The 24,920-nt window shown below is 41.5% G+C and overlaps 1 protein-coding gene across 2 annotated transcripts in view; it reads right to left on the bottom strand.

Moving 5' to 3' along the window:
* LOC132822094 (kelch domain-containing protein 8B-like) overlaps nt 1–22,444 on the bottom strand; it is a 110,795-nt gene extending 88,351 nt beyond the window's left edge. For both annotated transcript variants that reach the window (XM_060835120.1, XM_060835121.1), the window contains exons 1-2: nt 21,658–22,444; nt 6,876–7,623 (exon numbers count right to left, since the gene is read on the bottom strand). In XM_060835120.1, coding sequence (XP_060691103.1) covers nt 6,876–7,251 — 376 coding nt within the window. In that variant the 5' untranslated portion in view covers nt 7,252–7,623; nt 21,658–22,444. The remainder of the gene's footprint in view (nt 1–6,875; nt 7,624–21,657) is intronic.
* Nucleotides 22,445–24,920: the final 2,476 nt, after the last annotated feature.

Consider the following 24,920-nt stretch of genomic DNA (forward strand, 5'->3'; position numbering starts at 1 on the left):
AAAAACAATCCATTTACATTATTTTTGCCATACAAGTTAATGTTACAACTCAAAAGGGGTCAGTAACAGAGGGACCTTGTGTCAAATGTGTACAAATTATTGAATGTGCATGGCAGGATCAGAAAATTGCTAAGAAAGCATACAGGATCCGGGGTTTTACAAGTGGATCATAAAACAAGGAGACAATGATGAACCATGACAGATGAACTATGATAGATGTGTTCAAAATCATGAGGGGATATCACAGAGCAGATAGGGAGAAACTCTTCCCACTGGTGGTTGAATCAAGAGCAAGGAGACATTGATTTAAGACGACTAGCAAAAAGAAAAGCAGCATTGCTTTAAGAAAAGCTTTCTTATGCAGTGTGTGGCTACAAACTGGAAGGTTCTGCCTGACAGTGTGATGGAGGCAGTTTCACTCAACGCAAAAAATAAATTAATAATCATCTGAACCATGTGGAAAGGCAGTTGAGTAACCTAGGTCAGTTTTTAGATTAGATTACTTAGTGTGGAAACAGGCCCTTCAGCCCAACAAGTCCACACCGACCCGCCGAAGCACAACCCACCCATTCACCCCTTGCCTAACATTGCGGGCAATTTAGCATGGCCAATTCACCTAACCCGCATAGCTTTGGACTGTGAGAGGAAACCGGAGCACCCGGAGGAAACCTCATGCAGACACGGGGAGAACGTGCAAACTCCACACAGTCAGTCACCTGAGGCAGGAATTGAACCCGGGTCTCTGGCGCTGTGAGGCAGCAGTGCTAACCACTGTGCCACCGTGCTGCCCACCGTGCTCTTCCAGAGAGTCTGCAGAGATATAACAGGCCTTTTTTCTTGTTGTAAGTATTTTATCGTTCTATGAAGATGATGTATCTTTACATTATACTTCACAAACATATGAGGAACAAAATTGGTTAACCTGTCAATGTAAATCATATTGAGTACCTTAAAGATCTGATGGAAATGGAATAAAGTCTATCAAATGAAGTAGAGTCACATGTAGATAGCTTTTGTATGCTTTTCATTATTGATCAAAGTATTGAGTACAGGAGTTGGGAGATCGTGTTGCAGCTATATAGGACATTGGTTAGGCCAGTTTTGAAATATTGCGTGCAAATCTGGTCTCCTTCCTATCAGAGGAATGTTGTGAAACTTGAAAGTGTTCAGAAAAGATTTGGAGGATCTGAAGTATAGGGAGAGGTTGAACAGGCTAGGGCTGTTTTCCCTAGAATGTCGGAGGCTGAGAGATGACCTTATAGAGGTTTATTAAAACATTAGAGGCACGGATAGGATAAATAAATTAAGTTCAAGGTTTGGGAGAAGATTTGCAGCTCGGGTGCTCGTTGTTGTGGTTCTGTTCGCCGAGCTGGGAGTTTATGTTGCAAATGTTTCATCCCCTGTCTCGGTGACATCCTCAGTGCTTGGGAGTCTCCTGTGAAGCGCTTCTGTGATGTTTCCTCCGGCATTTATAGTGGCTTGTCTCTGCCGCTTCCGGTTGTCAGTTCTTGCTGTCCGCTGCAGTGGCTGGTATATTGGGTCCAGGTCGATGTGTTTGTTGATAGAATCTGTGGATGAGTGCCTTACCTCTAGGAATTCCCTGGCTGTTCTCTGTTTGGCTTGCCCTATAATAGTACTGTTGTCCCAGTCAAATTCATGTTGCTTGTCATCTGCGTGTGTGGCTACTCAGGATAGCTGGTCGTGTCGTTTCGTGGCTAGTTGGTGTTTACAGATGCGGGTCGTTAGCTATCTTCCTGTTTGTCCTATGTAGTGTTTTGTGCTGTCCTTGCATGGGATTTTGTACACTACATTGGTTTTGCTCATGCTGGGTATTGGGTCCTTCGTTCTGGTGAGTTGTTGTCTGAGAGTGGCTGTTGGTTTGTGTGCTGTTATGAGTCCTAGTGGTCGCAGCAGTCTGGCTGTCAGTTCGGAAATGCTCCTGATGTATGGGAGTGTGGCTAGTCCTTTGGGTTGCGGCATGTCCTCGTTCCGTTGTCTTTCCCTTAGGCATCTGTTGATGAAATCGCGCGGGTATCCGTTTTTGGTGAATACCTTGTATAGGTGTTCTTCCTTTTTTTGCAGTTCTGGTGTGCTGCAGTGTGTTGTGGCCCTTTTGAATACTGTCCTGATGCAGGACCTCCTTCATTCTACGTTCTGAGCTTCATGGGTTATTGTGGCAGATATGGAAGCAAGCCCTTAGTGGCCATTAATTAGCTAGTTAGAGGTCTCAGTAAGCCACAGGGTGGGTGGGCTAGTTGATTCTTTACCCAACCTCTGTAGTCTGGAGGCAGCTTGAGAAGCAAAAAGGCAGTGAGTTAGGCAGTCGAACTATTTCAATTGTCTTCTCCCAAGCTATGATTACACCAGCTGGGTCAGGGTGCTGGAAGAGGCTATAAAATTTTCCCTACCAACACATCCTCACACCTTCTAAATGAGGTACATTAAAGAGAACGATAAGGGGCATGGTGAACTGACTTATCAGGAGTTAAATCTGGAAAAAAATCCAGTTGAAAGACAAAATTATCAGCACAGAAAACAAAATGGAAATAGTGAAATAAGATTTTATTCCCAGTTATCATTTCTAAAAACTTCCTCATGACTGAGGTAACACTGACTGGTATGAAATTGATGGGCTTATCATGATATCCTTTTTGAAAAAGGGCATAATATTCACAAATCTTCACTCTTTGGTATTAGCCCTATTTCTAATGAAGATTGGAAAATAATGTTCAATTTTGTGTGCAAATCACAACTTGGTCTTATCTGATCAACCTAGAGAATCTGAGACACTATCTTTCATTACGTCAATGTGAAGTGTACTGTATTCTTTTCATTAGTTCATCAATTTCTTCTGCAGCTGTGCACTTGGTGCCATGATCAACAGGAAAATTATATCTGCCTATATATATGCTTAATGTGATATGGTACTAGATATGATTATGAAACTTCTTTATAGCAAGATTGTTATTCAGACCAGTTTAAACTTAGACTAAAAGCCTCTGCTGATTAATGTCAAGACTGTCATTGGTAAAGTGCACCAAAAGCATCTTTACTATTAGAATATGGATATGTTTTTACATTATTCTAATACAGAACTATGACAAAGACAAAAAACAGAATTGGTTCAAACAGTGTGCAGCAACTCCTTTTCCCTTCAATTGTCCTGATAACATTGACCAAAGATGAAATTCATGACTGAAAAGATAAACATGTCATTAAGCTAGGCAGATAACACAGACTAAAGGGTGGCTAGGAATAAAACATATATGACTTAAAACACAGGCATTTCATCACAACTGTTGGTAAAGTAAAACGGGAGATTTCTACAGTACAATGAATAGGTTATTATAGAGCATGCATCAAAAGGTTTTGCACAACAAAGCTATGGTTCAGAAAAGCAATAATAGGTAATAACAGAAAAGACATCAGGTCGATTATCACTGTGTGGAAATCTGTCAAACACCTAGAGGCCAGGAAGTCATAAAATATCAAGTAGTGATGTATTTAAGAGGAATTAACCCAGAAAGGTGACTGATATAAAAATAGCTTTACTCTATAATGTCTTTGCTGGCTTCAAGGCCAATTGGTGTGCGCTGGCTTGAAGAAGCCATTTTCAGTTTCTTGACAAATTTTACACATGAAAGATGTAAGGTTTGTTTTGCTTTACAAGTGGTTTTAAGGTTAATGTTTTGCAAAAAAAAAGCTAATTGTCAGACATATTATCATCTTTTGCCTTTCAAATCTGTTACACTACATGATGCTGAGACCTAAACAGTGACACTATCACACTGGTGATCTAAAATATGACATGCATAAGCTAGTATAGCTACACTGCCACAATAATCAATAAATACCAGAACAATAAATACATTGGTAAAGAAGAAATATTAGATAGGGTGCCTATTCTTAGGCAGGACCAGGATGAGTTGCAGAGGGAAGAAAGGGTGGAAATTGCAGAGGCACTGAACATTATTTTCCAATCTTGCTGAGAAACAGGGCTAATGCCAAAGAGTGAGGAGTTGCAAATATTACACCCTTTTTAAAAAAGGGTATAATGACAAGCCCAGCAATTTCAGCCTAGTCAGTGTTACTTCAGTCATGAGGAAGCTTTTAGAAATGATAACTGGAATTAATAGCCATTTGAACAAATCATGGGTTAATTAAGGGAAGGTCAAATTACGTTTAACTAACTTGTAAAAGTTGTTTTGTTGAGAGAACAGAGAAGGCTGATGATGCCAATACTGTTGATGTAGTCTGCATGGACTTCCAAAAGACATTTGGAAAAGTGATGCACAACAGACTTGCAAGCAAAGTTGAAGCTTGTGAAATAAAAGGGACAGTACCAACATGGTTTCAAAATTGGCTGACAGAAAACAGAAAGTAGTGATGGCTCTTTTTTAGACAGGAGTAAGGTTTACTATAATACAATATAATACAGTACATCACAGGAACAGGCCCTTCGGCCTACCAAGCCTGCTTCAATTCTAATCCTTATTTAGATCCGCTACTTAATGTTTATTGTAAGATTCTCCACTATACAACTTGATCAGAAGCAGCTAGTGAGATATTAGATGCAGTAAATGCATGCAGGAAATTGCAGCCATTATCAGATCAGCCATGCACTTATTAAATGGTAGAACAGGGACGAGAAGCTGAATAGCCTACTCTTGCTTCTAACTAGTACGTTTGCATGTATGCTTGCAGACAAATGACAAATATATTTTAATGCAGAGAAGTGTGAAGTTATTCATATTGGTATGGAAAACAGGGAGGGTCAATTTGAAATAAAGAGTCCAATTCTAAAGGGAGCGCAGGAGCAGGGACAGCTGATATGAACAAGTCACTGAGGTTAACAAGGGCAGGTTAAGGACAACATGTGGGATCCTGACCTTTAAAACAGGGACAGAGGGCAGAAAAGCAAGGAGGTTATGATAAACCTCTGCAAGCATATCAACATCCAAACATACTAATGAGGAACAGGAGTAAAATATTCAGGCCCTCGAGCCTCCTCTGTTATTCAATAAAATTATAGCTGATTTGATTACTCCAAATTTCTACCTAAACCCTATAATTTTTCAGTTCCTTTCCTGTCAATAATCTATCTACTTCCGCTTTAAAAATATTCAAAGACTCTGATTCCACCAGCTTTTAAAGAAAAATTTCAAAAATTCAAATCCTCAGAGACAAAAAAAAGGTTTCCTCACCTCTGTCTTAAATGTGACCGAGAAAAAGTATCCTCAAAAGTAATAAGCTTTTCAGTTTCTCCAGAAATTGGTTGTCATGTGACTGTCTTAAACTGAGGGAACTATCATTCCATTACTATTCAACATTTGACAATAATGTAAGAAACAGTAGATGACTGCTTTGGTATGATGCTAGTAACAGGCAGCAGCTGCTTTTTGTTCACATACTATGATGTTCAAGCATGAGTAAAGAGTGTGATAGAATAATCTCCACTTACCTCAATGATATAGCTCCAACAAGAAGCTTGACATCATGCAGGAGAAGCCACCTGCTTCCTCAGCACCTCACCCACCATCATAAACATCCATTCCCTTCACCATTGGCACACAGTGGCAGAAGTGTGTACCATCAGCAAAATGCATGCTAACAACTCACCTAGGGACTTTTCACAGCATTTTCCAAAAGTCCACCAACCTGAAGATCATGTCTAAAGACTACCTGCAAGACTTCTTCAAGTTACACACCAGAACTTACACTTGGAACTCAACAGTGTTCCTGGAGCTCCTCCTTTGATAGTACTGTGGATGCATATACACCACTCGCACTGTAGTGGTTTAAGAAGATGACTCTCCACCAGTGTCTCAAGGATAAGTAGGGGGAGGCAATACCAGCACACCTCCCATCTTATGAATGCATTAACAAATGGCACTTAGAAAATTGTCCACTACACAAATTGAATTAAAAATAATCCAAAGTGGAGTATTTTAAAATTAGTGTAAAATGGCATCAGGTTGTTTTCCATCCAACCTGGCTATAACCACAACAAACATTAAAATAATTTTTAAAACGGGGAAAAAAAGAACTAATACAATAATTTTTTTTCCACTGTTAAAAGTAATGGCAGTTAAATTATAGAGATAAAATTTGTCTTGGGTGTGCACAAAAAAAACAGTATTGCATCTGGCATCTGATCAATATTATGGGGCATTTAACTGGCTTAATGCTGCCTATTTTGTGTCCCGTCCCAAGTCAATTATCACTCCTTACATGTTTTAACTCTCTTTCAACAATATATTTTTTAAGGAAATATTTTTACATCCATTTTGTCAGACGCTCTTTCTCTCAGGTTCATGATGTTCCCTGACTCAATCTTACTTGTTGCTAAGCAGCAGCATAAAGTCATGTTGTTAGGGAGGCTCTCGACTTTAGAATTAAAAGAACACAGACTAAAAGCAGAGACGTCAGTGCATGACTCTCTGTAATGCAGCTACTAAATGAAATGTTTTCACGATAATTCATTTTCGGTCTATTTCCAATAGTCAAAAGAGTTCTCGAAATTGATATTTTGCATTGTAAAATGAGCTCTCCACTTTAGTGCTTGGCGCCTAATATAGCATAGTGTGTAACATGGAAGTCTGAAGCCAAAATCCACTAATCTTCTCACAGAAATTTTGTTCATTTATTTAATATTGTTTGCCATAAATGAAATCGTAACTATATGTAGATACCAGAATGAAACTAATTTGTAACCAATTTCCAATTTATGTTATTGCACATATACAAGATCTACTCCTTACGTTGTGGAGTGTATACTATATGATTGTAAAATTAACTGTAATCTGTAACTTGCTGTCCATATTAATATTTCATTGGAAAGTTCAAGCTTGATTGACAAATATCAAATGACATACCTTTCTTGACAGCTGTTATTCCCATTGAAGGTTGTCCCAGCGGCGCCTTTTTTTCCCACTTGCCTTCATCGATATTAAAGATGTCTACTGAGCCTAAAGGGTTCTGCTGCTCATTCATGCCACCAATAACGAGGATTTGTTTGTTTAAAATGACTGCAGCTGCCCCAGCTCGAGCAGTGGGCATTGAAGGTAGCCCTGTCCACTTCTGACTGACAATATCCAACATTTCAATTTTGTCCAGAGGCAATCCTGTCTCACTACAGCCCCCAAGAATAAACAACTGCCTATCCTGATACGCTGGAGTGCAGTACACACGTTTGGTAGGCATTGGCGGGAAAACTTCCCAATACATGGACTTTACACTGCTCACTGCCATATCGTGAGTGCCAGCAGTAACTTGTCCCACTGAGCCGTCACAGACGTGAGGTTTCTTTACTCAAATATTCCAGAGCATTAAGACACAGCAGGGTTCATCGGTGAAACATATCAAGAAATAATTAGTTGGAAAGATGGTTGCAATCACTGTATTTCCACTGAGATAAATTAAAAATACCTGAGATACATTCTATTATGAGTGCTACAATCGCTGTTTTGCAAGGTTGCTCTTTTAGCGTTATTTCACAGAAGGGTCCAAGGGCAGAATGTGCAAGTGAAGACTTGAGAAGGAAGGAAGAGCACAATGGAGTAATCTGTATCCCAAAACTGGATGCCACCTCACATTCTTCTCAGGCAGGTATGGCTTAGGCCTCTATGAAAGGAACAAAAAAATGTCAGTGGTTGTTTTCCAGCGTTGGTAAATTGCTATTTTGCAATGGAAAATGGATTCATTTTATTCATTTATGACAATTTCTAATCTCCATTTTTAACCAATATTTATTATTCTTGTACATTCTGTAATCTCCAGGATGTAGTACAGAAGGTCACTGCCTAAAAATCTAATTTTATTTAATGAACTCTCCAACAGTCCAAATTGAGTGAACATTTTAATCTTTTGCAGCAGATTTTGTACCATCTGTCTTTTTAGGACCATAGTGGCAAATGTTTACACATATACAGAGAGCTACTTTACCTATGTTTTTCCTTACAGCATATGTAAACATCTGTGGTGAAGGGTGAATGGCCTGAAACATTGTCCAATATTATTGTTGAAGCAAGGAAGGTGCTCAGGAGAATAAAACTGAACCTACCAAGACCAGGAATGTGAAAGTCCTGTCAATGTGGATGGTGCAACCACTGTAACACATGGTGAGCCCAACAGCCAAACTGATTATCAACCTGCCCAATTAAGTTTATCGTGAGAAGGCCCTCGAATGGTCTTCCAGCCCTATCACCGATTGAGGTTCTTAAGTGGTTAATTGATGCACACTTAAGAATCACGCTGCTGGTGGTGTTAATCAAATGGCAGGCAGCCATTCAAGAAAACTCAAAAGCAACATCCTGTTAGAATTTGCTTGTGGGTTTCTGCTGATACAGGACCTTGGTTCGAAGGCACACAACGCCTGATTGAGAGGCCTGACATTAAGGAAATGGAGGTGGGGGTGTCATTGAGAGTCAACACCTGCCTTTGCTGTTGATCCCCTGTTCATCTTTATGCACATCATCTCCCCCCACCATGCTCAACCAGTAACTGCATTTCCCCCCACCACCCCACACCCGTCAGCACTCAGCTGTGCTATGCTCCATCAATTATAGAACATAAAATAATACAGCGCAGAGCAGGCCCTTCGGCCCTCGATGTTGTGCCAACCTGTGAACTATTCTCAGTTTGTCCCCCTACACAATCCTATCATCATCCGTGTGTTTATCCAAGGATTGTTTAAATCTCCCTAATGTGGCTGAGTTGACTACATTGGCAGGTAGGGTATTCCACGCCCTTACCACTCTCTGAGTAAAGAACCTGCCTCTGTCATCTGTCTTAAATCTATCACCCCACAATTTGTAGTTATGCCCCCTTGTACAAGCTGACGTCATCATCCTAGGAAAAAGACTTTCACTGTCTATGTAATCTAAACATCTGATCATTTTGTATGTCTCCATCAAATCCCCTCTTAGCCCTCTTCTTTCCAATGAGAACAGACCTACAGCCATGTAGGTGTGGATAAGATTTGGGGGCCTTAGAAGGAGAGTTAGTCACCCTTGCCTTTAGTGACTGTAGTACCAGCAGTGACCACCACACTTCCCAGGGTGCTGTTGAACAGCAACAAACTGCTGCCTTCACTTTGATATTTCATTCTGCAACTATTCCTGAAAAGCTGCCATGCTGAGCCTCAGCCTGAGGGCAAGACCCTCTTGATCTCCATTAACTCCTGCTCAATGTCAGCTTTAACATGACTGCTGATGAGATCCAACAACACTTCACCAACCTGTCTCTCAAACCCATCACTGCTTCTAAACTGGTTACCTGCTTGTCCAACATCCAATATTTGATTAACAAAAAAAATCCAATAAAGGAATGCTCAAAGCATTATCTTTAATCACCCAGTTCTTTAACTACTGATTTCACCCTTCTCCTTGGCAACAATCTGAGACTGGACCACATCATCCTCAACCTTGATGTAATTTTTAACCCAGAGGTGAGCTTCCAATAACATACCCATACCATCATCAAGTTTTATGACTTTGCCCCTGCCTAGGCTCATCGGCCCCTCAGAAGACAATACCCTGATTAATTCTAAACCTGGTTACACAGATATTCTCCTACACAGTTTTCCATCTTTCCTAAAATTGATGCTCTCCAAACCTCAGCTGACCATATGTCTAAATCGCTCCAATTTTCATTTCCCATTGTTCTTGCATTCACTGAACTACATGAGATTCTAGTTAGGCAAGTCCATTTTTAAAGTTCTTATTCTTGTTTTCAAATCCTCCCTGCTTCCACAAATCCTGATCTCCAAAATCTTTGGCAATTCTAACACCTGTGGATCAGTTGATTGAAAACTTGCCTCTCGAATCAGAAGGCTGTGGATTCAAGATGTGCTCCAGGGGATATACCAATGCAGTACTGAGGGTGTGTTGCACATCCCTGTCTGCTCTCTCAGGTAAACATGAACTATCTCTTGGCACCAATTTGAAGAGCAGTCAGTATCCGAACCAACATTTAGTGTTAAATTTACAGCAGAAAACCAGGTTACTTTGTCATCATCAGATTATTGTCTGTGGGAGTTTGTTGCGTCAAAAGGCAATGCTCTGTTTTATTTTTGCAGCAGTGACCACATTTCAACGGTACTTCATTGATTGTAAAGGGCTTTGAAGTATCGTAAAGTTTTGAAGGATTCTATAAAAATGCAAGACTTTCTTTATTTTCCCCAAAACTCGGTAATTCGCTAATTCTGGTTTCTTACTCAAATCACTCCACCATGATTGACTGAGGTCTTAAATCTCGGAGTTCCCTTGCTAAACTTCACCGCCCCTCTCTCTCTGACTTTAAGGTATTCCTTAAAACCTATCTCTATGCCAAAGCTGTCGATCATTTAGCCTACAGGTGAAGGTAAGGTCACCATTTTTTCAGCAGACCAAAGGGCTGCTTTCTTATTAAAAAGAGACAGTCATCTGTCCTATATATCTTCTGTGGTTCAGTGTGATTTATTTTGACAATGCTCCTATGAAGCACCTTTCAGCAACTTATTATGTTAGAGGTCCTTTAAAAAGAAAGCCATTGCAGGTGGTGCTTTGGAACGGTTTCCAGCACTGAGCAGGGAGATGCAGGTATCAGATCAGATAGGGAGAGGGAAGTTGGCTGGGTGCAAAGACTGTAATTCAGTCCGGGATAACTAAACGCTTTCCTGAGCAGGCTGGCTTGGGGAATGGGTGTGAGGGCAATATGGCCTCTCCCCCGACTCATAAAAAATGCCAGAAAAGTCACTTACTTTGGAAAACCAGCAGCTCCTGCCTTGGATAAGTGGCCAAGAATCACACAGGTCAGGACTCTTTGTCATATAATACTGAAGTTAATTTGTTATGCTAATGATATTATCAGACCTTGATTTTGATCCATCAAATGGTTCAGCAGTGGAAGAATCAGCCACAGTTATATTCCTGCAATTTAAAATGTAATGGGTAGAATGCGTCTATTTGAACAGGGCTGCTAAATCCCAAAACTGTAAACTTCTCTAGTCTTTTGAGGTAGGGTTAAAACTAAGGTCATTAACTCTGTCCAGAGATGCTGCCTGACCTATTAAGAATTTCCAACATTTTATGTTTGTACAATCAGAACCTTAGCACACAAAGAACTATTGCATTTGTGGCCATTTTTAAAGTTGTTCCAAATTTATTTTTTCTTGATATGAATGAAGCCATTACTCATGATGCGGAAGAAGATTTTGTAGCATGTAATCATTTATTCTCCCCATCTATTAATACATCCACACTGCTTACATCCTCAAGTGATGGAAAAGTAACAAATCACAGGCTGTAGTCACCCTGTACCAGATCAGCAGAAGATGCGTGAGAATGGTTAGTGGGATTCCTCTGTTTTTACTTCACTGAGGGGAAGCATCTGGTTCTTGTGCAGAGCTAAGACTGGGTAGTTACTGTGCAGGAAACTGTAATTATGGATTGGTGTTCCACCACTCTACAATGAGTATGCTATTGTTTGTTGTTCAAGTTTAATTCCAAAAACATCCAAACTGTAAAACTTCCTAACCTGAGACAAATGCAGCAGAACATCATAGCATCTTGCAATATTCAGGTCCTTAACAACCACTGTTTAGGCAGCTCTGACATAAGGAAAGATGGATTCTGGATTAGTGGTGCTGGAAAAGCACAGCAGTTCAGGCAGCATCCGAGGAGCCATAAAATCGACGTTTCGGGCAAAAACCCTTCATCAGGAATACAGGCAGAGTGTCTGAAGGGTGGAGAGATAAATGAGAGGAGGGTGGGGGTGGGGAGAAAGTAGCACAGAGTACAATAGGTGAGTGGGGGAGGGGATGAAGGTGATAGGTCAGGGAGGAAGGTGGAGTGGATAGGTGGAAAAGAAGATAGGCAGGTAGGACAAGTCATGGGACAGTGCTGAGCTGGAAGTTTGGAACTGGGGTGAGGTGGGGGAAGGGGAAATGAGGAAACCGTTGAAGTCCACATTGATGTCGTGGGCTTGAAGTGTTCCGAGGAAGATGATGCGTTCTTCCTCCAAGCGTCGGGTGGTGAGGGAGCGGCAGTGAAGGAGGCCCAGGACCTCCATGTCTCGGCAGAGTGGGAGGAGGAGTTAAAATGTTGGGCCACAGGGCGGTGTGGTTGATTGGTGTGGGTGTCCCAGAGATGTTCCCTAAAGCGCTCTGCTAGGAGGTGTCCAGTCTCCCCAATGTAGAGGAGACCGCATCAGGAGCAACGGATACAAAATAAATGATATTGGTGGATGTGCAGGTAAAACTTTGATGGATGTGGAAGGTAGCTGTGGGAGTCGGTGGGTTTACAGCTAACTGGATTACACCTCTTCCCACTCTACCTCCTGCAAAAATGCCATCCCGTATTCCCAATTCCTCCATCTCCGCCGTATCTGCTCCAAGGAGGACCAGTTCCACCACAGAACACACCAGATAGCCTCCTTCTTTAGAAACCGCAATTTCCTTTCCCATGTGGTTAAAGATGCCCTCCAACGCATCTCGTCCACATCTCGCACCTCCGCCCTCAGACCCCACCCCTCCAACCGTAACAAGTATAGAACACCCCAGTGCTCACCTTCCACCCTACCAACCTTCTCATAAACCAAATTATCCGCCAACATTTCCGCCACCTCCAAAAAGACCCCACCACCAGGGATATATTTCCCTCCCCACACCTATCCGCCTTTCGCAAAGACCGTTCCCTCCGTGACTACCTGGTCAGGTCCACGCCTCCCGACAACCCACCCTCCCATCCTGGCACCTTCCCCTGCCACCACAGGAATTGCTAAACCTGCGCCCACACCTCCTCCTTCACCTCCATCCCAGGCCCTAAAGGAGTCTTCCACATCCATCAAAGTTTTACCTGCACATCCACCAATATCATTTATTGTATCCGTTGCTCCTGATGTGGTCTCCTCTACATTGGGGAGACTGGACGCTGCCTAACAGAGCGCTTTAGGGAACATCTCTGGGACAGCCGCATCAATCAACCACACCACCCTGTGGCCCAACATTTCAACTCCCCCTCCCACTCTGCCGAGGACATGGAAGTCCTGGGCCTCCTTCACTGCCGCTCCCTCACCACCCGACGCCTGGAGGAAGAACGCCTCGGAACACTTCAACCCCAGGACATCAATGTGAACTTCAACAGTTTCCTCATTTCCCCTTCCCCCACCTCACCCCAGTTCCAAACTTCCAGCTCAGCACTGTCCCCATGACTTGTCCTACCTGCCTATCTTCCTATCCACCTATCCACTCCATCCTCCTCCCTGACCTATCACCTTCATCCCTTCCCGCACTCATCTATTGTACTCTGTGCTACTTTCTCCCCACTCCCACCCTCCTCTCAGTCATCTCTCCACCCTTCAGGCACTCTGCCTGTATTCCTGATGAAGGGCTTTTGCCCGAAACGTTGATTTTCCTGCTCCTCAGATGCTGCCTGAACTGCTGTGCTCTTCCAGCACCACTAATCCAGAATCTGGTTTCCAGCATCTGCAGTCATTGTTCTTACCTATAAGGAAAGATGGATCCATGATGTCAGTATGACAATGTCGGACTCATGGTTTTCGTGGCATATGAGAGCTCCCACTGTTGCCCCTTCAATAATTATTCTAACATTTGGTACCCACTGAATCAGAGAGCAGCCCACATTCTTTCTATAAAGTACCATTGTACAAATATGGCTATCTGATTATTATTTTGCTTTCAGGAGTCTTCTGTATTTTATAACACATAGAAAGGATCCATTGATTTGGGGTACAACATAAATTGCTCTCCTATCTGAAAGAACATTGTTTTAGCTTGACCTGAATTTAAATTACCTCAACTCTCAAAGGCTGTAACTTCTTATGAATAGGCAACTTTTCATGACAAAGCAATTGGACCTGCTTCAAATAATTTATAAGAGGGTTTTCCCTTAACTACAAATACTGAATGCAAAGACATCCTTTTCTAATCTACACTAAATCAGAAATTTTTAATCATTGAGGAGCAAACTTCACAATTAAGCCACTTATCATATTCAAACCAAAGTGGAGCCACTCGTATTTCCCAACTATTTAATTGTCTCATTACTTATTCATGACTCCAAACTAATTTTGCATTAAATGAAGTGTTTGGTTATTTTTATTGATTTAGATCTGGACTTTACAAACGGCAGTAACGTCGTTATCTATGTTCTGATGATTTTACCCTGAATATTAAAAATTAAACAAAACTCTCAAGGGCGAGAAAGAAGAATGATATGCCCATGCCCAATCTTCTCTTTTCTGAGGGGAAAATAAAATTATCACTGTCCATGATTACTCTTAGAAAAGTAATCCTGTATGCGCACAAGCACTCTCATTGCTGCGTTTGTATTATCGAAAAGAGTTCACAGAGCTTCTGAGGAACTTCGGTAAAGTCATTATCAATGTTAGCATTCCACTGGCCTTGTGGACTAGGTATTTCTTTTCTAACTAGCCTAACTTTGGATGTTTCGTTGGAATAGTACTATCTAAAGAAAATAGATTCAAATAGAGAGATTGTCTGCAGGGCAAGAAAAAATCCTAGATGAGTTATCCTCTGCCTGCCAACAGTAAATGATTACTGTGATCAATATTAAATCCTGGTTGAGTTATCACATTTCCATCCTAGTTACAGTGATTTTTTTTTGCTCTTTCACAAAGGAACTGACAATGTAATTAGAATTAAGCTTCTGCTCAAAACCTAAAGACAAGCACCCTGCAAGGAAAACCCTCTGAAAATTTCAACTCAAAGAGGCTAATCAGAAGTCATTGTCACATTCTGTACAGTCACAGTCTTTACATTGACACAATATTACATGCCCAAACAGGTGCCCGAATAAATAGGTCCAGTATTTATATAAACTCTCCTAATGGAATAACACATTGCATGGCATTGAACAGGTGTACAATGAATCAAAGACTGACGCTGAGCCAAAGGTGAAGGCAATAATGGTCAATGGGCTAGACTGTAAGAGTACCTTAGAAGAGAAATCAGAAGTGGAGGGGCACAGCAGTCTTTTAAAGAAGGAATTCCAAACCTTGGGACTTAGACCACTGAAGGTCAATAGCAGGCTGATGGAATCCGGGATTTACAAGGGTCTAGAGTTAGAGGAATTAGTGCTCTTAGAGAGTTGTATGGGTTGAGAAGTTCATAGATGTAAGGAGGAGCAAGAAAAGATGGAACGATTTGACTACACAGATAGGAACTTAATAACAGATATTGTTGGATTGTGAGCTAATCCAGGTCAGCAAGCTAAGGGGTATTGGAAGGTGGAACTTTGTACCAATTAGTAAAGAGGGAGCAGAGCTTTGGATAAGCTCTTGTTTAAAGAGGATGAAAGGTAGAAGATTGTAAAGGCCAGCATTGCAATAGATCATTTTAGAAGCAGCAGAAGTTGCAGCAACAGAGAAGCTGAGGCAGGGACAAAGATGGATAATGCTATATAGATGGAAGCTGTTTATAATGGAGATGATATGGAATTAAATTTCAAACTAAATTGCATGTTGAGGTTATGACGATCTGTTTCAGTCTGACAGCAGTCAGGGAGGGGAGGTGGGTAGAATCATTGCCAACTGAACAGAGGGAGCTGAAGATGCCTTAGGGCATCTCAATCTTAAATTAGAAGAAATTGCAATTCATCCCAAACTAGATACCAAGAAAGCTATGTAATGTTGCTATCTGGTAGGACTCAGTGTCATTGTACACGTCAAATGTAACAACATATCTTCAAAGATGTTGCCAAGGGGCAGCACATAGATGAGAAATAGGAAAGAAGTCAAGGATGAATCTTTGATGGAATTCCAGCAGGGTGAGAAGAGAAGATATTGCAGACAATCTTCTGGCTGTCATGATTAAATAAGAATGCCACTTCACTCAGCTAGACCATATATGACCGATACTGAAGGAGTATGATATGGTCAGTTGTATCGAAACTTGCTGATCAGCAGACCACTAACACATTCACATTCAGAGAGGATGTCACTGACGATGTTGTATAAGAGTTTCTGTGAGATTACAATCCCCATATAGTCCAAATTTGAAATTGCAAGAAAAATGGGTGCAAGTGTAGAAAATAACAACACATTTTGGATATTGGAGGTGACAGGAAGGACAAAGGGATTACAGATGGAATTTTAAAAGAGGCGAGGTACCAAAGGAAAATCTTGAAATGTAGGGGAATATATCTGAAGACAGAGAACTGACCTGAAGAATGAGATCTGTTCAATGAGTCAAGGTTCATTTCAAAATAAAGTGAAACAGAACTGTATCCATTAAACAGTCAAGATATGGAGTTTTAAAAATGTAGAAAATCATTGAGTGTATAGTATACTGGCTCGAGGAATATATCTGAAGAGAGAGGACTGACCTGAAGATAGAAATCTGTTTCCAATAGCAGTTTACACGGGAGTGAGGGAAGGAAATCGTGCGATCAGCAGTTAAGTGGGATACAAACATATATTACATTCTCACATCCTGATGATCAAATTCAAACTCATCTCCAGCGGTGACATGAAAAGCTAAACTGACCTTCAGCATGAACGTCACTGTCTTCATTCAGAAATGTTATGTATATTTATATTTAAGCAGGGATAAAAGCCAAATAATTCAATAATAGGATTTGTTGTGATTTATGTTGCATTTGTATCAAAACAGTGAGTGCAATTTCTTTACTGATTCTCCTCACAGGATGTGATAACTTCATCCCATTTATGCATCTACTCATAGTTTCTGATCAGGTATCAGCCACACCTAACCCTCTTCCTTTACTGAGGAAACTCCTCACACTAATCATACATCCCAACACCTTGTAAAGTGCTTCTCACACACCAAAATAAGCCAAAATTGAAATTGACAGTACAAGTCAGCCTAAAAACAATTCAACCAGATTTCAATTACGAAAAAAAAATGCACAGTGGTAGTGTTCCAACACCTAGACTGGTCCCACCTCTCCAGTGATGTATAATAACATCTTTGAACAGGTTGATTTGGACAAAAAGCATCTTCAATAGCTCCCCTGGTACAACTGTAGTGGAGTAGCTACTGGTCTAGGCCCTCCTGTGGCACAGCAGTAGTGTTCCTACCCCAGACCAGGAGGCCTGGGTTCAAATCTCACCTGTTCCAGAAATGTGTAATTACATATCTGAACTGATTGATTAGACAATAATAATAAAGTTTCATGTTTCCTACCAAATTCTTATACTTCAAATACAAATTCCTCCATCTAACTAACTCCATACTCCAAACTCATAATGCAACAAGCATTAGAGAACATCTCCTGCCCTATAATGTGTTGTGAAAAGGTACATCACGACCCATAAGTGGACAACAAAACAGTTTTCCTTTATAGACAATTATGGTCTCAGTGATTTCTCTTGGAAATGTCATACTAATCAAATGTAAATTAGCCATTATGGTATACGCTCAATGATTTTCTGCATTTTTAAAACTCCATATCTTTGCTGTTTTTTGGATATAGTTCTGTTATGCTTTACTTTGAAATGAACCCTGACTCATTGAACTATAAAAACCAAAAAAGTGCATTTGTTTTTGTAGGACTAAAGTAATAATCAAAGTTCTTATAATCACAAAAGCGAATCAGAATGATGATAGTGGAAATGTTCTTTACACTGGAATGCATAATCTTAAAGCAAAGAATCTTCCTTTAAAATATAACTCAAGGAATAATCAGCTCCCATAATCTCTGAAGTTAGCTGCTATTTAACACTTAGAGTCATAGAATCATAGAAATGTACAGCATGGAAACAGACCCTTCGGTCCGACTTGTCCATGCCGACCAGATATCCCAACCCAATCTAGTCCCATCTGTCAGCACCTGGCCCTTATCCTTCCAAACCCTTCCTATTCATATACCCATCTAGATGCCTTTTAAATGTTGCAATTGTACCAGCCTCCACCACTTCCTCTGGCAGCTCATTCCATACACATACCAACCTCTGCATGAAAACGTTGCCCCTTAGATCTCTTTTGTATCTTTCCCCTCTCACCTTAAACCTATACCCTCTAGTTCTGGATTCCCCCACCATTTATCCAATCCATGACCCTCATGATTTTGTAACCTCTATAAGCTGCATGGGCGGCATGGTGGCACAGTGGTTAGCACTGCTGCCCCAGAGACCTAGGTTCAATTCCCACCTCAGGCAACTGGCTGTGTGGAGTTTGCACATTCTCCCACAGTCTAAATTGCCTGTAGTATTAGGTGAAGAGGTAAATGAATGGGTCTGGGTGGGTTGCTCTTTGGAGAGTTGGTGTGAACCCAAAGGGCCTATTTCCACACTGTAACTAATGTAATCTAATCTAAGGTCGCCTCCGATGCTCTAGGGAAAACAGCCCCAGCCTCTCCCTATAGCTCAAATCTTCTAACCCTGGCAACATCCTTGTAAATCTTTTCTGAACCCTTCAAGTTTCACAACATCTTTCCGATAGGAAGGATTTCAACATTCATAAAAAATAAGATATGGTTAAATAGAGGTCTGACTCAATAATAAGCAACAGGGCAAGAGTTATTTCTATATCAACAGAAATGTCAGAATGGAGAGAATATGCTATCAACTCATCTTTCTTTTCAGTTCACAAATGTAAAGTCATTCTCACATATATGGTGAGATGGCATACAGGATGGCATGGTGGCTCAGTGGCTATCACCTGGGTTCAATTCCACCCTCAGGTAACTGTCTGTGTGGAGTTTGCACAATCTCCCTGGGTCTGTGTGGGGTTCCTCTTGATGCTCCAGTTTCCTCCTACAGTCCAAAGGTGTGCAGATGAGGTGAATTGGGCATGCTAAATTGACCATAGTGTTGAGGAGTGTGCAGACTAGGATTAGCTACGGGAAATGCTGGGATAAAGTGGTTTGGGTGATAAGCTCTTCAGTATGAGACCAATGGGCTGAATGGTCTGCTTCCACACTGTAGGGATTCTATGATTCTACAAGCAGCAAATTCACATGAGTACAAATTCATCCCTTGACCATTGCATCACAAGCTTGCAAACTAACCCCCAAAAATATAGTTTCATGATCTACACCTCAAACCAAACTGCAACATATTAATGACAAAACCTACAGATATCAGATACCAATCCTAAACATGTACATTTATTGGTCTACTTACTATAAATTGTATTACACCTATATTAACAACAGAAAATTGCAGTATAAGGACATTAACCACATTTTCTCAGCTTTAGTCTCTAAATATAAACCAATATACTAATCAAAAGGTACAAACACAAATGTAAATTCATAACTAAATCCAAAAAATCAATTTTGTATTTTAGTTTTAAATATAAGTCCATAATAGTCATGGTTGGATTATATCCCTTGCAATTCCAAACAACTTAATTAGATGCTTACTTCTCGAAGTCTGAAAATGAAGCTAACTCAAGACCCTCAAATTACATTAAATATCCTAAAGTAATGCAGTAATAAAGTAATATTTTAACAAATTAGATCTTCACGTAATGACGTTTTGGCAAACCGTGGCCTGGATTTTATTATAATAGTGATGCAAACCTTATTGTCCACATATGCATAATTAAAAACAAATCCAGAAGCTGCTGTCAGAGATACCGTGCTCCTCTCAATACTGCATTACTACAGTGCTTGCAGATAGACTTGGCAATGAAATCATTGCAATGGTATGAATTTAAGATAATTACCCAACAGTCTTACACTAAAACAGCTGAAAGAGGTTAGTACATATGGGACTAATTGAATTTTTTCTGGTGTGATAAATGATCAGTATTGCTAAACAAACTTGATCCCTGGTAAAAACAAGTTTACAAGTATGGAGCAGTATTGGTGGCATGGTAGCTCAGTGATTAGCACTGCTGCCTCACAGACCTAGGAATCAGGGATCTAGGTTTTATTCTAGCCGTGGCTGACTGCAGTTTGTACGTTTTCCCTATTTCTGCTGGGTTCTCTGATTTCAGTGATGTGTAAGGTTAGGTGGACTTACCATGCTAATTAATCCTGTAGTGTCTAAGGACGTGCAGGTTGGGTGGGTTAGCCATGGCAAATGTAAGCCTAATGGTCTGAGTAGGGTACTTTCAGAGGGTTGGTGCAGGCCTAGTAGGCTGAGTGGACACTTTCTGTACAGTAGGGATTCTATGATTCCCTCAGAAGAAAGTAATATTGCATATTTTAAAAATGTTCTCTTGCTCTTTGTATCATTTATCTTATTCTTAATTCTATCTGCAAATAGTTCATAAGATATAGCAGCAATATTAGGCCATTCAGCCCATCGAGTCTGCTCCACCATTCGATCATGGCTGATATGGTCCTCACCCCCGTTTTTCTGCCTTCTCCCCATGTCCCTTCAACCCATTATCAATTAAAAATCTGTCTAAGTCCTCCTTAAATATACTCACTGTCCCAGCACCAAAGCACTTTCCACAGATTCACAACCCTTTGGGAGAAGTAGTTTCTCCCCAACTCTGTTTTAAATTTGCTACCCTTTATCCTAAAACTATTAGCCTTCCTCCTAGAATTCCCCACAAGAGGAAGCATCTGCTCCACGTCTATTTTATCCACACCTTTTATCACCTTGAATACCTCTATTTGATCTCCCCTCATTCTTCTAAGTTCCATTGAGAATATGCCTAAACTGTTCAATCTCTCTTCATAGGAGATGAACCCCTTATCTCTGCGATCAATCTAGTGAACCTCCTCTGAAATGCCATATTTAAAAGAAAATATTCCCTGCACATGATTTAAAGGTAATCTTGAGATTCTGTTTGTTAATTCCTAGTTTAGGCTGGCACATGCAGTGAGGAAACAATTTGATTGATTGAAGATCCACAGTTCACAGGCACCGCAGATCCTCTTGATATGGGACTGCACTGAAACAGGCGGCAGATGAGCTGAAATGCCACTGATAAGCTCATGTAAACTGTATAAGAGGTGAACAATGAAAACCTTTCCTTTGCTACTGATAGAAAACTCCAGGCCCTTGTTGAAATGGGAAAGATTTGCATCACGTTCATCACCTTGGTATCTCACACAATGTTTGGGGCATTGTCTACTTTGCTTAGTAGAAACAATATGAATTTTTTCCAATTTTTAAAAGTAAAGCACTACCCTATAACACAGAAAATTCATATAAATTCAACACTCAGTCTAATCAAGTCTCTCTCCACTGCCATTTCCACCCATTATTTATTGCTGATTTATTCACAGACTGACCAACAGCATTGTGATTGCCTCTCAACTGCCCTCTGGGCAATTAGGAATGAGCGGTGACTACTGGTCCAGCAAGCAACACCCAGGCCTGGAAACAAATAAGGGTTAAAGAGAGTGGTGCTGGAAAAGCACAGCCTGTCAGGCAGCATCCGAGGAGTAGGAGGGTCGACGTGTCGAACATAAGATCTTCATCAGGAATATCTTGAAACGTCGATTCTCCTGCTCCTCGGATGCTGCCTGACCGGCTGTGCTTTTCCAGCACCACACTTTTTGACTTTGATCTCCAGCATCTGCACAGCTCAATCTCTCCTGGGAATGAATTAAAAAAAAACAAGTTCCACAACACTCGCCCTAAACCTGTTGCCTGTTTGAATAATTTCAGAGATCCTGATAAACTAGAGGGGGAAATACAACACCTTACAAGTTGCCGTGAGTACACCGGAAAGTTCCCAAAGCTGTGTCGAGCAGATAGTGACTCTACCTGGATGCAGGGTCCGCACATGGACTGCGCTGTACTGGCTTCCTCTCCTTGCTCCGATCCACACAATTCCCTGGGTTTTGTCAGTGTCCCAGACTTCTTCCCGATTCCGGGGGATCCCCACTGAGCCGGCAGCTTTCACCCGTCCCCCTCCGGGAACTATCAGCGGAGTGCCATGCCTAGCTCTGAAAGGCAGCAGTTTGGTAGCGAGTTCTGGACCGATGCTCGGGCAGAGTCAGGCTGCTGCCTGAGAGCTGGATTCGCCCCATTCCCTGTGGCTGCTCTCCGGCTCGGCCAGCCCCTCCGCCAGGATTTGTTCCCAGCTCGGAGACCACGTCGGGCGCCTCTGCTGATGTTTTTTTTATCTCTCTCTTTCCTTGCTGTTGATAGCTTTCTTTGCTTTTGATCTCTCCCTTTCTCTCTCCTGATTTCTCCCTCTGCTGTTAATTTATTTCCGTCTCTGATGCTCTTGATATCTTTCTTTCTCTTGCTGTAAATTTATTTCTCTCTCTGTTCTTGCTAATGTCTTTTCACTCTCTCTCTCTCTGGCTGTTGATTTGTCTCTCTCTCTCTCTCTATGTTGGGTTCTCTTGCCCTGCTGATATTTTCTCTCTCTGTCCCTCTCTCCTTGCTGCGCTTTTGCTAATGTTTTCCCGCAGCTTGCAGCGACGAGTCTTGGTGCATGTGTTTGTTTGTACTTTCTGCTGGATTCCTGATTTCTCGCCGAACTCTATCGTCCTTTAACCCTGTCGACGGGTTGCTGTTGTTTCTCCCATCTTCTTTCACCATGTGTCCTGTACCTCTCACTGTTCATGTTTCGCAAGTATCGCTCTCTCGTCGAGGAGTCCATCTGGGGCGGGGGTAAAAAAAAATCTTAAAATCAATCAAAATTGCGACACCCAGATTAACCCTTTGAGATTCGCAGCCTTCTCCTGCCGGGAGGAGTTTTCGCCAATTATCCACGGTGTTCACCTCCAGGCAGCTGAATACAAGCTCAATTATTCCGCACTGGGATCAGAAAAGCCCACTAACTTTTCCCGCCCTGGAGGAAATAATGATCATAACACCAAGAACGGTGCCTCATTGCAGACACGGCCATTCGCCCTCTTTAACTTTCTCCGACTAGTTAAGAACGAGTTTATTTTACATTCGGTTGACCAACATCTCCTCTTGTCTTCCCCTTTGTTCAAGTGAAAATGCTGGAAAACACTGCGCTGTCTGTCAAGAAAAATAAGAGTTTCAGGGTCAACCACTTTTCATTATAACTGGAGGATATCAGCTCAGAATTGGTGTTGGGGCTGAGTTGCCATGTGCCCTCCTAGATTAAACTTTTCTCTTCATCCCCAAGCTGTAGAAGTTGCTAGAAGGGTGAACTGGTCACAAGGTAAGAGGCCATCTGGGTCTCTGGTAACAATAGGATCAAACAGTCTGGAGGAACACAGGGAGGTATGCAGTTCCTGTTCCACATCAACTCAACGATGTTCTTACAAAGGTGAAAGTGGGTATTACAGATGCTGAGGACATACAGGTCCTGGGCCTTCTCCATCGCCACTCCCTTACCACCCGACGCCTGGAGGAAGAACACCTCATCTTGGAACCCTCCAACCCCATGGCATCAATGTGGACTTCTCCAATTTCCTCATTTCCCCTCACCCCACCTTACCTCAATTTCAACCTTCCAGCTCAGCACCGTCCTCATGATGTGTTCCACCTGTCCATCTTTCTTCCTACCTATCTGTTCCATCCACCTCTCTGACCTATCACTTTTACCCTCACCTCCATCCACCTATTGCATTCTTAGCTACCTTCTCCCCAGCCCCACCCTCCTCCTATTTATCTCTCCACCCCTCCGAGGCTTCCAGCCTCATTCCTGATTAAGGGCTTTTGCCCAAAATGTCGATTTATCTTGCTCCTTGAATGCTGCCTGACCTGCTGTACTCTTCCAACGCTACTCTAAACTCTGATGTTCCTACAAAATCCAATTTAAAGGATCAGTAAAGAAACAGCAAAGACGGAAAAGGAAATTGGATGAATTAGAATCCGATTAGGAACAAGTAGAGAATTAAGGAGAAAAGGCAGGACACAAAAATCAACATCAACAAAGAAAAAAGTAAATTTAAAATCAAAAAAAACTCAAGAGCTAACAATCCACCCACTAGAAGAACAAGATTTTACAACTTCAAATTGTCTTATTATTTACTGAAGTTTGCGTGTCACTGACAGAGTCAATATTTGGTTGGTAAAAACAATGCCTGCAGATGCTGGAAACCAGATTCTGGATCAGTGGTGCTGGAAGCTTTGCCCGAAACATCGATTTCGCTGCACTTTGGATGCTGCCTGAACTGCTGTGCTCTTCCAGCACCACTGATCCAGAATCAATATTTGGTTGCCTATCCCAAACTGCCCTCAGGAAGGTGGTGGTAATTGGGATTTTAAATCATTGCAGGCCATCTGGTGCAATACAACCAGTGCAGTACTGTTAGGAAGAGAGTTCCAGGTGTCTGACCCACTGACACCAAAGGAACAGTGAAGTATTTCCAAGTCAGGATAGTGTGTGGTTTGGAGGCGAACTTGCAGCTGGTGTTGGTGATCCCATGCATCTGCTGCTGTTGCCCTTTTGGGTAGAGGCCCCGGGTTTCGAAATACTGTCAAAGAAGTCTAGTGAGTTGCTGCAGTGCATCTTGCATATATTACACACTGCATTAGTGGTGAACGCTTTTACATTAAAAATGCTGTTTACAACAAATTTGTCTCCAAAGTTTGGAAGCTATGATTATTTGTATTAAATGGCAAAATTTAATATAGGTGCTTGGAAGATTTTTAGCATTTCTCTTATCATTTTACACAAATGACTAACTGTGCATGGGAGATTCCTTCAGCTGAGGTGTCCTGGCCAGAACATCTAGCTGTTTGGGAGAATTTATTACCTACCTCTGACTTTACGATGGAGAGAGGGTCATTGATGACGCAGCTGAAAATGGTATAACTCTGAGCAGTAAAGGCTACCTTTTCTGAAACAAAGATAGAAATTGCTGGAAAAGCTGAACAGATCTGACAGCATCTATATAGAGAGAAATCAGAGTGAACATTTCGGGTGAAGTGACCCTTCCTGAGAACAACCTTTTCTGAGCTGGAGATGTTCAGTGTCATTGCAGGAACTGTTAAGTATTAGCTTTGCTTTGCTTAGATGTATTTCAGGAGCAATTAATATGGATAAACAGCAACCTCTTGAATCTCATTAATATGCATATCCAGCAATTTTTTGA

Source organism: Hemiscyllium ocellatum, chromosome 14, assembly GCF_020745735.1.
Source record: "Hemiscyllium ocellatum isolate sHemOce1 chromosome 14, sHemOce1.pat.X.cur, whole genome shotgun sequence".
NCBI classification, from domain to species: Eukaryota; Metazoa; Chordata; class Chondrichthyes; order Orectolobiformes; family Hemiscylliidae; genus Hemiscyllium; species Hemiscyllium ocellatum.